This window comes from Melanostigma gelatinosum (genome assembly GCF_949748355.1).
Source record: "Melanostigma gelatinosum genome assembly, chromosome: 10".
NCBI lineage: Eukaryota > Metazoa > Chordata > Actinopteri > Perciformes > Zoarcidae > Melanostigma > Melanostigma gelatinosum.
The window spans coordinates 24,022,065-24,035,118 of NC_136643.1; the positions used below are offsets into that span (position 1 = coordinate 24,022,065).

Genomic DNA, 13,054 nt, shown 5'->3' on the forward strand with positions numbered 1-13,054 from the left:
TCCATTCTGTCCTTGCAGGAAGTGAGGAGATGCTGACTCAGCTGGTTTTGGGATGGACTGCCTTGCTCAGCGGCCTGCAGCCGGCTGTTGCCTTAAGTGAGTACAAACGTGAGCCAGAGGCAACTCGACCTCAAGATCAATCCACGGATGGATTACCGGGCACAGGCCCAGGGGCCCTAAGTGTCAGGGCCAAACTGTCTGCAGGATTTCTACCGAGCAGAGACAGCAGGTGGTCCGCTCCTAAATGTGAAGTCTTCTTCCCTCCTCCACCTCCGCCGCCTGTGTTTCCTACAGTCAGACGGAAAGCAGAGCTGATGGTGATGACACACACACACACACACACACACACACACACACACACACACACACACACACACACACACACACGCGTTACTGTATCAAGAGTGCATTCAGGTTGAGCCCTGCATGTCGACTCAATCAGTGCTTTCCTTTATGACAGGAAGCAGCAGCGCTGCACTCTTCAGATCCTCCACATGAGGGCTTCACATGTGAACAAACACATTCTGAATGCGTGACACTGAAGCATGCTGATTTGCATTGAACTCCTCAGGTTGACGTGACGGAACACATCACAGGAGCCAAAGGGCAAAAGGTATGTCACACCTCGGTTATGAATTATCCTTCGTTATGGGACCATAAACCACGAAATGTGTTATCAAATAAACTGTGTGTGATGTAAAGTGGTCTTTTTATTGTGAGCACTATTCAGCAAACATTAATGGTGTTTGTGTTTAAAGGGCTGCAGAGGACCCAGAGGACCTGAGGTACAGTGTAACACACACACACACACACACACACACACACACACACACACACACACACACACACACTTAACCCCGCCTTCCTGCATGTGTAAGCATTCAGCTCCTCACGCTGTTTCAAACTGCTGTGTGTGCGTTTTAGGGGCCACCTGGTGTGACGGGTCCAGAGGCAGAACCTGGAGCACAAGGACTGATGGGACAGCCTGGTGAAAAGGTCACAGAAAGACTACTCGTGTGTTATCAGACCACCAGCTGTCATACGCTGACCTACAGAGCGCTCACGTCTGAAAAGACAACAGACGGGATGTAAAGTGAAGGAGTCAACCCATCGGCAGTCCCTGTTTCTAGTGTTGTGTTGAAGGCTCACAGAATGAGTTGTTGATTGTGTTTTAAAGTGTGTAGCAAAGCAATGTGTTGACATACCGGTGTGATTGGAGCGTGACTCTTTATATGCTGTGCTTTGATGTTTCCACAGGGGGAGAAGGGGGGCCGAGGCTGGAGGGGCCTTTATGGGGACATAGGGACCCCCGGCATGATAAAGGTGCACTGTAGCTGCGTTCATTCAGCGCCTGTTGACTCGATGTCGTGGGAGACGATGGAACTGAGAACACTTGTGTGTGTGTTCACAGGGCAGGAAGGGACGTAAGGGATTCAGGGTGAGTCACCGTTCCGCCGCTCGTCTTCTCTTTTGGCTTTGTGCACTTGGAACACCGCCGGCTGTTCTAAAGAGCAACGCTCATGTGATCGCCGCTTATCTCCATCCCTCCATCAGGGGGATACAGGCGTGAGAGGAAACAGAGGAGCCGGGGGAGAGCAGGTGAGGGGGACACATGCTGGAAAGGTGACACGATTGATGGAATGACGGAAGCGGTTTGTACCAGTGGGTCCGTGTGTCTCTGCAGGGCGAGCGCGGCGTCGCGGCAGCGCCAGGAGAGAAGGTAGAAGACCGGCGGACATGACTTAAGTCCAAAGAATAAAAGCGAGTCGAGGGTGAAGCTGCGGTGACGTGCTGCTCTGTGCGTTCCAGGGCGACCCAGGCCAGTGGGGGGATGCAGGGCAGAGGGGTGAGCAAGGACCCAGAGGAGAGCCTGGAGGCAGAGGAACCCTGGTAGCTATAAAGAGTGGACGCATGTACAATAACGATATATGTATGTACAGTTCATATATATATGTACGACTGCCTCTGGCAGGAGACTCACAATCTAATCGCGTGTGCGCAGGGGTCAAAGGGGTCTCGTGGCCCTGCAGGAGGGCCGGGTCACCCCGGGCCCGCGGGGCTGTCCGGTCTGACTGGAGAGCCCGGTCTACCTGGACAAGGTGCGTGTGACAGCAGGGAGGTGTATGCAGCAGTGTACGGGAAGTTGACCTTTGCCCCCTGATATTGATCACTAACCAGCAGTTCTGCTTTGCTTTTAAAAGAATGAAAAAGATGAAATTAGAATCAATTGGTGAGCAGGAAGATGATTCGTGTTAAAAGGAGAAAGTCAGAGCAGCAGGATGTTGACTGTGACATGAACATGCTGTCAAACGGTTGTTCATCACCACTTGTGTTGCAGTGTACGTCCTACCAGGCCTGCTGGGAGGCACAGGAACCAGAGGGCCCTCCGCCAAATGCAACTGCTCACAGGTTCAAACCCCAGAGCGGCTGTGGGACAGAGTCCAGACGGTCAGTGTCACACACACACACACACACACACAGTATCTTGTGTGAATAAATGATGTCTTTGACATCATTACTTTGTTCTCGTCATGGCCTCTCCCAGCTCCACAGTGAGTGACTTGTTGCTCCGTGCTCCACCATGCTGACTGGCTCCTTCCGAATGAAATAAGTGAACGCTCGTGTCCGTCTGTCTCCAGATCTTCATCGCAGACGGAGAGGGTGAGATGAGGAGGCTGCGGGGGGAGAATGTGATGGTGCTGCGGACCGACAGAAGAGCTCTGTTCATCTACTCTGAATCTCAGTGGATCAACGTGTTGGTAACTGCTGCTGGAGACGCATTAGACACACCAGCAACAAGTCGTAACGCTATGGTGGGAACCGCCCCATGAACTGGTTTGAGTCGTCCTGTTAACCAATCACAGCAATGTACACGTGACGGTGTAGTTGTCACAATGACTTCATTCTCTCACTAACTCTTCCTTTGTTTCCATGCTGCTTCCTGTTGGGACCAGGAGGACCCCGGACACTGACCCCACTGACCCCACACAGGCTGAAGTGCCCTCGAGCAACAACCAGCTCAGGCTGTGGTTGCACTGGGAAGCTTCCAGATGTGGATGTCAGTGAGAGCGATCAGGGTCCTGACAGTCCACTCGTTGAATAAAGGATGTGCTTTCCTCTGTACAGCTCCTAAGATGTATTATTGTTTATTGCAATGATATATTTCAGTGAGTCTTAACTTCAGCATTTCCTCTCATGGGATTCACACACGCATGTGAATTGTTCCAGCCCGTTACCATTAAACACTCCCGATCTACTGTTCCTGTGTTTGAACCGTTTCATTGTAAAGTTTTCCTCTTCTGAATAGTTTGATTTAATTATTCTAGAATGCATTTTTGATTCAACGTATCTCTCAGTATGCTGCTGCTGAAGTAATGGAGCTGCTACAGAAAGATAAATACAAATCTGATTACCAGTTACATTGATATCTGAAGCTGTAAGTTCTCTGATTTAATCTCCATGTTTCATAAAAACATCATAGTATAGTATGACATGAGTCACAGTAGTTTAAATAACTTTTTATGACATCCTATATTATGACATAATTATTAATTATGACCCTTTTGTAGCATATTATACTGAGCCTCGTTTGTAACTACAATTTCCAAAACAAAGACGATGTAATTAAAACAACTTCAACAGTTTGAAAGCCGAGTCGATCAGACTCAACTTCCCTCGTTAACATGATTTAGCAAATTGAAATGGAAGGCTAATACTTCCATGTTCACTAAGAGGGGAGCATGCTGACTCGTGTGACTGTTGGTTTAATATTGTGTAGAGCAGGCTGTCACATCACCAGATATCAAAGTCAGTTTAAAGACGGACTGAACATCCCATCAATCACACCAGACCTGAGGAAGAAAACTGTCATCTCGTCTTTGGTTTGACTCATTTCTCCTTTATTTGAAATGCAACAGCAGGTTTGACACCCCAGCAGCCGTGTGCTCTGCCGGGTGCCCTTGAGCAAGATGTTTCACGACATTGATCAGTTTTAAACTGCATGTTGCGCTCGCGTGTCACTGAAATACACCACGATGTAGACCGAGTGATTATTGTCCTGCAGGGCAGTGGGCACAGGAAGTACTTCCCTCGGGTGAATCCCCCCCCCCCCCCGAACAATATCACAAAACAGATTTGATCATAAAACTAATTGAAACAAATTTTGTAACCATGACAATTGTACATTGAAATTAAAATCAGAGTACTTCAAAAAACAGAAACGATTGTACGTTAAAAATCACAGCTGGAGACGGCGTCTGTGCTGCTGCACCGGTGGACATGCGGATCATTTGAATTACTGCAACGGAGATAAAATACAGGAAACCAGACCGACGTTCAGCTGCACATCAACAAACCTATGACCAGTAAATGTATTGAAAAAAAAGCCTTTATCAGCTGATCGGGACAGTTTTTCACATCTTTCTGTAAACGTGTGGAAGGATGCTCGCAGACCAGCTCACTATTGAACCGACTGGGTATCGAATCTGATGTATGGAACATACTGTTGGGACTATTCGCTGACTAACATGTTGCTAAAGACAACAACCAGACCTGTCTGACATTACGTACTGACCATTGTATCCATTCGGCCTCTTCCTCTAAGGGCCACTGCTGCTGCTGTAGAGCGCTTACAACACCTCCCGCTGCGCTCTCACTTTCTCTGTGTGTGGAAAGCCTTAAGCACTTCAGCTCACGTCAGTACGGTCAGAGAATAGCTTGTGCCTATATTTAGAATCCTAATTCTGTCCAAACAGTCAAAAACCCAAAAGATTTCAGGTCACCATCATAAGAAAACCAATAAATATTTGAGATATTGCTTTAAACACAACTTTAATTATTATAAAACGTGTTGCAGATGAATTTCCCGTCTATTGACTTACAGTTAATCAGGTTATGATTTCAAATATCTGGCTGAAATTAGGCAAAATTCAAAGAAGCTCTGTGTTTGTCCCTCATTAGAATACCTAACCCGTAGATGAGGCTGCAGTTCAAAGTGACTACAACAAACAATGTTGTTGTTTACAACAGCAGGAACAGCAGCAACACTCAGAAATAAAGAATCACATCTGGATATTGGAGCAGTTACAGGATTCTCCTGTCAAACTCTGTACAGTTGCAGCTGAGGCCTCCCGGCATGAGCACGTTGTTTGATGCTCCCACTGGGTGGCGCTAGTTTGACTAGCCGAGCTCAGATTTAAAGGGACAGCGCTGATACTATTAACAAGTTTAAATCTGCAGATCTGTTATTTGGACAGCTGAGGTCGGGGAGATCAAGGTCGATCTAAATGTGCACGCCACGTCCCGATCGCCTCCACGACGTCGGACCTTCCAGAGAGAAGGGGAGGCGTGAGAACAAAACACGGCTGTAATCTGAGCACAGCCTTACCTGCAGGTTATCGATCTGATTTACAAGTACGTATCCTATCAGTGTGCAGTTATGAATTCAGTCTTATGTCCTGTGGGGGTCACCAAGCAACCAGCCACGACGCTCCAAATACAAAGACATGAAATCAGAGGAAATGATCCAAATATCAACGAGTTCGGTAACTCAGATACAGACCCATGTCCAGTCAAACGCTCTGTTGACACTTCTTAAAAACTTAAAATAATTATAATATCTTTCCAGTATTAAATAATCTTATATAAAAACACAGAAAAAGTTTGAAATAAATGGCAATGCCCCCCCCCCCCCCAGTTCACAACATACATTTCTATACACGTGGCCCCACTTCACGCCTCTTCTTCCTTTCTTCCACCGGTCCCTCCTCCCTTCATCGTGACGTGACTTCCTCCATGCAGTACCAGGTGTTGTGCAGCACATCGTCTCTGTTCTCATTCAAGTCTTGTCTTTTGTATATTTCAATGCAAAGCTGCACAGACGTCGTGAAAAAAGCTTGATAGGTGATTTTTCTGGCTTGCTTGTATACAGATATATATATATACATATATATATATTTTTTACTCATGTCATTGGGTTAAACATGTATTGGTAATGATAGTAATAATGAGGATAATAGGAACAATCATAATCTTAGATTAAGAGTAGGAAAGATGGCTTGCTACTTGCTCGGAACCCAACGGTGGATGGTTTAGGATGAGGAGAGACGGACAAGTCAAGACAGACATTGATTACTTCTTCTCTGCATGAGACCTAAATCGTCAGTTCAGTTCTTTAGGCTCCGCCCAGCGCTCTCGCTCCCTACCAGTCACCGGTCAGTTTGGTGCTTTGGTCCCGTTTTGGAGGAGCGGGAGGTGGGCCTCGCCGCAGCGTTGCATAGCCTGAGATGTTGGCATGTTTGGTGGAGTGGGAGTGCGTGTGGTGGCGAGACAAAGTTTGGGAGTGTCCTCGGACGCCCTGCTGCTGCAGGAGCTCGGGGGGAGGAGGCGGTAGCAGCGCCATGTCGTCCATGGTGCCCACAGGCTCCATCTTAGAGGAGGGGATGAGGTGGGAAGACGTGAGCGAGCCATGGCGGGACACCGACTTCCTCTTCAGGGTGCGGTTGAGGTCTTCCAGGAAGTGGGGCTTCAGTGTCAGGGAGCTCGGCCCCGGGGATTTCGGGGAGGTGGTGGGGATGGGAGAGGAGGAAGAGGAATAAGAGGACAGGCAGGGAGGCGGGGTCTGAGACAGAGGAGGCGGCGAGAGGGGCATCGACGTCGTGTTGTCATACTGGGTCGTGTTGCTAATCCGCCGGCTCAGAGTCGGAGGAAGGACGGCCCCCTTTTTCAATGAACCTTGTTTCCATGACGACGACGACGACAAGGAGGAAGGTGCCGACTGTTGAGGCGGATGCATCTGAGGCTGGGGGTTCACCACGGCCACCTTTGGGGGGTGATGGAACTCTGACGGGTGGGGAGGAGGAGGGAAAAGCTCAAAGTCACTGGGGGGAGGCGGGAAGTAGTCGGGGGATGAGTCGAGGTGAGGAGGCTGGGCAGGGGGAGGTGGGGGAGGAGGGGATGGGAACTCAGAGGGCGGATGGTGCTGGCATGTTTGCAGCCCCTGGAGGGCCAACGGCAGGTTCGCCAAGTTCAGCTTCCCCGGCTTCGGAAGCGGAGCAGGAAGTGCAGAGGAATCTTTCGAAGGAGACCCAGTCGCCGACGAGGAGCTGGACGAGGTTCCCGTTTGAGGAGGTTGGCCAAATTTGCTGACCAGGCTCTCCACCTTGTTTGGCCTCTCCTCCTGGGTCTCGCCCGATGAGCTACACCGGATGGAGGAGGCTCTCTGCGGGGCCAGCGGAGGCCCACGCTTGTTGGATCCCGTGGACGAGGTGGAAGGCGACTTTTTTATGGGGGAGCCCGTCTTGGAGGAGGAGGAAGACGGGGGTGGAGGGAACTCTCCAATCGAGCTGTCAGAAGGAGGTGGGGGGAACTCGGGGGACTGCGGAGCCACAACGCCTCCTGGCTGCCACTTTGGTTTGGCCTTGACCGCCGGGGGAGACTGAGGAGCGGTGAACTTCGATCCTTCCATGGAATTGGAGGCGGGCAGAGAGGAAGGGGCAGAGTTTCCTGGGAACTGATTGACAATCTGTTTGACCAAAGAGGAGGTAGCGGCCGCGATGGAGACGGAGGAAAAGGAAGAGGAGGGGGAGATGGTGAGGTTTTTGGAGGAGAGGCTGTGCTGCTTCGGCAGAGTGGGAGGTGGCTGATTTGGGGAATGTCCTGTTGAGAAACTCTGCTGCTTTTTAACCAGCCCATGGCCGCCAAAGGGCTGAGTTGGCGACACAGGTGACAGGGCGATTGGAAGGGAAGAAGGACCCGAGGGTTTGCGGGCGGTTTGAGGGGGGAAACCACCAGTGAAGGTTTTGGGAGGAGCAGGAGGGGGCGCGTTGGGGGACAGAGGCCGGAGGACTTGCAGGGTGGCCGGAGGAGAAAGCTCGGCTGGAGGTGGAAGAGGAGAATTATCCTCACTCATCTCTTGGCTGAAGTCGTACACCATGTGAGGAAACTTCTGTGACAGGAACTCCTGGAGGCCACTGTTGCAGAAGTTATTGCAGAGGTCGGAGATGAGCTCCGGAGGGGGAGGCAGAGGCAACCCGTTGGCCTCCGGGCTCTCCGGTGGAGGAGGCGGGAGGTAGGAGGGCTCCTGCACGTCCTCCTCCAGCGGGGGCGGCGGTGGGAGCGCAGAGGGGCTTACTGCACCGAATTTCAGCGCGGCCATGGCGGAGCCAGGAGCCGGCGTCGCGGGCGGCGGAGGAGGAGGGGGAGACGGCGGCAGCGGAGGGGAGGTGCTGTAAGGAGCTGGGAGGGTGTTGTAATTGGATTTGGCAGACTGGTTGGGAAGGGCCGGTGGTGGGGCGACTCCGGCCGGCTGCGTCCTGGACTGGTTCTGGCTCTGCAGGCGAGCCAGCGTGCTGTACTTGATGTATGAGGGGGTCGTCGAAGTCTGATGGGCCACATTCCCCATGGGCGGAGGTGGAGAGGGCGGTGACGGGGAGGAATCGTCGGATGGGACGAGGCCGTCGGTGTAGCTGGTCCGGATCAGGGGCTGGGGGGAGAGTATCTGGACGGGGATAGGCCTACTGATCGGGTCGATCCTCATCATCTGCAGAGAGAAATGGAGAGGAGGAGACAGAGACAGGAGGTGAAGAGACACGAGAGAAGGGGGTGATGAGAGGGAGGAAGAGAAACTAAATTAAACCGGGTTACAAAAAGCACTCTACCATTGTTAACAATCCCAGACAAGATGCACGTAATCAAACAACAAACGAGTGCAGGATGAGAACACACAGCTGCTGAAACTCCAAGCACACCCTGAATGAGGTCACAACACCAAACTTAGCTGTCCTACGACATCAAGTTGTGCAGAACGTGCCCTATATTCATCAAGCCCCCAGTGTGTCAAGCCCTTCACTCATAACACCAGCCTGTTCTTCTGGTATCAGCTGAGCAGCCGTGTTTAGAAGACTTGTTTATCTGATCATCTGGTTCTAAACTGGGTTAAATAGCTCGTAAACTGGATCTAAACTGCGATGAAAGTTCTCTTTAATTCTGTTACTCTGGTCACAAATGTGTCAAACACGTTATATGCTGAACAGCGTCAGTATGTTCATGTTATTTGTTGGTTAGGAGGACATTCCATCACACCACGAGGTTAGAACAAATCAACAGTTGAGCTGCAGCCATTTGTAAAGAAGGGACATACAATACAGCAGTCACGTTCACAACACACTGATTATTGTTTCTGATTGATAACTACTTGTTGTTTTTGGCCTCTTTAGATTGGTACAGTTTAACGCTGGTGAATACGAGTAAATGTAAATATAGTATTTACCACAGAAGGTTGAAAAACAGCTCTCTTTCTTCTTATTAACTGATTAATATCTTCTGAAAATCTTTTATCGATTTGAAGTTCCGCTCAGATAAATTCAAAAGCGGCCCAACAAAAGAAAAGAAAATCAGAACTCTTGCAAGATCCAATGAATCAAATATATCCTCAGTAAGACACCTTAAATAAATAACAACAATAATAATTGAAATGTGTCTGTTATATTCTGCAGAGTGAGACTGATCCCTCCATGTAGACTCAGGCAGTCACGTCACAGAGACATCGAGTGTCACAGCATCAGCCGACGCTACATCAACGAGTGCTCATTACAGCAGTGAGACGCAAACATCACAAACATCTTCATGTTTCAAAGGCTGCAGCCAAACCGTCAACATGCCTGTTTACATCACTTCCTGTCTAACCTCCGCTCCCTCCTCCTCCTGCACAAAGAGGAACTGGCATACGTCCCTTCGCCTTTGACCGCTGGCAGGGAAGCAGAGGGGGAAACATGGGAAATGTAGTCCGAACGTAAAGAGGTCAGTGACGGGACAGGAGCGCTGTTTGAGCGCGTGTTCGCACCTCTCCTTGCGTTCCTCTCCTCCAGGCGTCGGAGAAGATGGAGCTGACGGCGCTCTGGGAGCGGGTGTGGCCCGATGACGTCATCTCTGACACGCCGCTGTCCGATTGGCTGGACTGGGACTCTGTGGTGCGGACACGCATGCAGAAGTTAGTTTGGTTTCATTTTGATGCCAATTCTATTTGATCTATTTGTGGATATTATAAATGTTGAAAAAGGACTGTGCTTCATTTTTGCTGCTTTTGGAAAACCAGTGGAAAAATGGACAGACCTGGAAGGCTGGAGCTGGATCCTGACTTGATGGAGGAAGAAGAGAGGGAGGACCAATCATAGGCCGCCTCCGTCCTCCTCATCGCCTCCTGGAAGTTGATGTACAGCTGCTTCCCGTACTGAGAGACAGACAGACGACAGGTGTTGGCAGATGTGCAACTACATGAAAATAGAGGTACGGGCAGCGAAATGTTACGTTTCACAGCAGGGAATGCTTTTTTACCTTGGCGATTCGAATACTGTTGATCCACTGTTGGAGGGTTCTGACATCGTCACAGCAGAGATACTTAATGTACTGAGACTTCTTCTGGATCTGAGGATGCTACACACACACACACACACACACTTAAATATAGCGACGGGGGAACTAATGAAAGACTTCTCCTCATGCACAGGTTTCATCTTTTTTGATGCATTTTGGTATTTTCAATATCATAGCCTCCTGTGGCCTGCTGCCTTTTTGTAAATTGTTTGTTCAGAAGTGTTTGAAATGTTCCTTTATGGTGGCAAAATGTCTCCTCAGTCGTCACCGTGACTCCTACACCTGGGTGTGAAGCGAAACGTGACTTTTGTGAGATTACTACTGCTGCTATGACTCAACTCCTGTCACAAACACATAAATGTACGTATCATCTCAAATTACAATCAGACGACTGCAGTATGAATGCAATAAACTTACAAAAAGCACTGTTTTATTAGTTGTTATCGTCTCTTGTCCTTTCTTTGAAATAGGTGTCATTGCTGTGTTGCACCACTAGGTGGCATCGGGAGACTACGGTGCCACAAACCACACAGTAGAGATTTAAACATGAACCCCATCATGCCCCTGTTCATGTGTACATGTGTGTGACTGTACCTTCAGCACCATGCAGTAGTCAGTAGGAGCCTTGTACTTGCTCTTGTAGTCCTGTCCGTGGTAGACGTTAACGTGATCCAGCTGGAGGAAACACACCAGGTCTCTGGATGCCTACGCAAACACAAACACGTTCAGATTCACGGTCACTAAACATCGTTGCTGTTTGACAAAAAGAAAACTCTCAGCTTCTCGTCACTACACACACCTTGGCCTTTCCCTTGGGGACATAGTAGATGCCAGAAGCCCTCAGCAGAAAGTAGCGTTTCTTCCACGACTTCTTTCCGTCCTCTTTCAGCCACAACACTCCCTCCATCTCGGGGACGGACACGGAGCTGCCGCCAAAACACTCCTGACACAAACACACACACACACACACACACACACACACACACACACACACACACACACACACACACCACACACGGAGAGAAACAGCAGATACTTGTTCAGTGTTTGTTTAGTTTCAGTGTTCACCACATTTCCACCAGTTGAACTGAAGAATGAGTGAGAGCGATTTGTTGTTCACAGTAAACACCTCTTCACTGCTGTGACAGAGGACTGCTCTTCTCACATTCACACCATTATCATCTATTTCTATAGATGTCATACAGTTTGGTTGCAGAGCGTCGTGGTAGGGGGGACACGATAGCGATAGGTAACGCAAGGCCAAGTATTGAATGCGTAAGGACGTCGGTTTAAAGGAATGCTTCACCCGCAGAATGACCACGAGTATAGGCATACTTGCACCTCGTGTTACCAAGTCCAAAGAGTGCTAAATAATACGGTTTTACTGAAGAACGACTGGATAAATGAGACAGTTTTGCTGCTGTTGAACTTCAATTCATCAAGACTTTTCTCTGTTTTTGGACTCTTCGTTCACCGTGGAAGCATGAGAGTAGCCATATAATGCCTCGGAACGCCATTTCTAGAACATCAACGCTGGTCGATCACAACTGAGATGTGAACTTTCTGGAGCATTTCAGGGTGAAGATGCGTTTGAGGAAGAGGAGAAAACAAACCAACCTCTAACAGAGCCTCTTTGTTTCTCTCAGCCATCTCACATGTCTCCTTCCGCCCCAACAAATAGTTCTGCAGCAGATGGGGTGAAGAGAGATAACAGACCACTGGTTAGTAATATAAATAAAACATCTGTATTATCTATCTGAACAATGAGCTTTAGTTTTGGCCCTCTGTGTGTTTCTATGAGCTCACGGATCTCACCTGGGGGTTTTTGAACAGAGCATACTTCTCGATGCGTTCAGTGAACATCAGGCGGTTCTGGCTGTCTCTGGTCCAGTTCAGCAGGTTCTCCACCAGGTTCTCATGATCCTCGAAGATCCGCTCTGCACAGAGTCAATGAGATGTCCGAGTTTATCTTCCGTTAAGTCGGCTCAAAGCAGCGGAATCAATTTGAATGCAGAAAATACAGCCTGGCATTTTTACGTTTTGGACACAATGTTCTCTGGTGAACTCTGGCAGAAATCAAGATTACTGCACAAAACACAAACTTGTGTAATCAACATATGTAACCTTTTGCCTCTTAAAGTTTGGGGCTAAAGAACATTTCCCTGTATTATTCATGGTGTGGAGCTCCAGGCTTCTGCCTCTCTGAATTATAATCGAGGAAAGAGGCGATGCGAAAACAATGCATGAATCAATAAGTAATAATATCTAAAGTAATGATGTTGCTCTTCAAAGCAGATGAGAAGCACCAAGTAGAAATATGGCCAGTTTTAATTGTTGTTCTTTTAAGCATCTTATATTTATACTGCTTTTGAGTTTTACTTCAATCAAAGCCTTAGTTAGTTCTACATTGACTCATGTGTTTTACTCGATGATATACTAGTAATACCATTATATAGTAAAATGTATTACAACTCCAAATACTGCTGCTTCTACCACTACTTTGCCTACAACTAATTATAATAATGTAAATAATTGTTCTCTTCCTTATGATAAAAATCATCATGATTAAAAATCATATCTCTCTCTCTCTCTCTCTCTCTCTCTCTCTCTCTCCTCTCTCTCTCTCTCTCTCTCTCTCTCTCTCTCTCTCCTCTCTCTCTCTCTCTCTCTCTCTCTCTCTCTC

At 48.6% G+C, this 13,054-nt stretch overlaps 2 protein-coding genes across 2 annotated transcripts in view; one reads left to right on the forward strand and one right to left on the reverse strand.

Moving 5' to 3' along the window:
- Nucleotides 1-975: 975 nt before the first annotated feature.
- On the forward strand, nt 976-2,872 carry LOC306783546 (uncharacterized protein; the record flags this gene model as incomplete). Its single annotated transcript, XM_079277254.1, has 9 exons — nt 976-996; nt 1,258-1,323; nt 1,412-1,438; nt 1,555-1,599; nt 1,685-1,720; nt 1,810-1,890; nt 2,003-2,099; nt 2,339-2,448; nt 2,640-2,872. 9 exons carry the CDS (start codon nt 976-978, stop codon nt 2,829-2,831), a joined length of 675 nt encoding a protein of 224 aa, XP_079133380.1. The 3' UTR covers nt 2,832-2,872.
- A 1,016-nt stretch (nt 2,873-3,888) lies between these two features.
- LOC306783547 (ras-associated and pleckstrin homology domains-containing protein 1-like) overlaps nt 3,889-13,054 on the reverse strand; it is a 42,536-nt gene continuing 33,370 nt past the window's right edge. Inside the window, exons 11-18 of the mRNA XM_079277255.1 lie at nt 12,187-12,306; nt 11,989-12,054; nt 11,171-11,314; nt 10,966-11,076; nt 10,333-10,431; nt 10,111-10,228; nt 9,842-9,963; nt 3,889-8,539 (exon numbers count right to left, since the gene is read on the reverse strand). Coding sequence (XP_079133381.1) covers nt 6,200-8,539; nt 9,842-9,963; nt 10,111-10,228; nt 10,333-10,431; nt 10,966-11,076; nt 11,171-11,314; nt 11,989-12,054; nt 12,187-12,306 — 3,120 coding nt within the window. The 3' untranslated portion in view covers nt 3,889-6,199. The remainder of the gene's footprint in view (nt 8,540-9,841; nt 9,964-10,110; nt 10,229-10,332; nt 10,432-10,965; nt 11,077-11,170; nt 11,315-11,988; nt 12,055-12,186; nt 12,307-13,054) is intronic.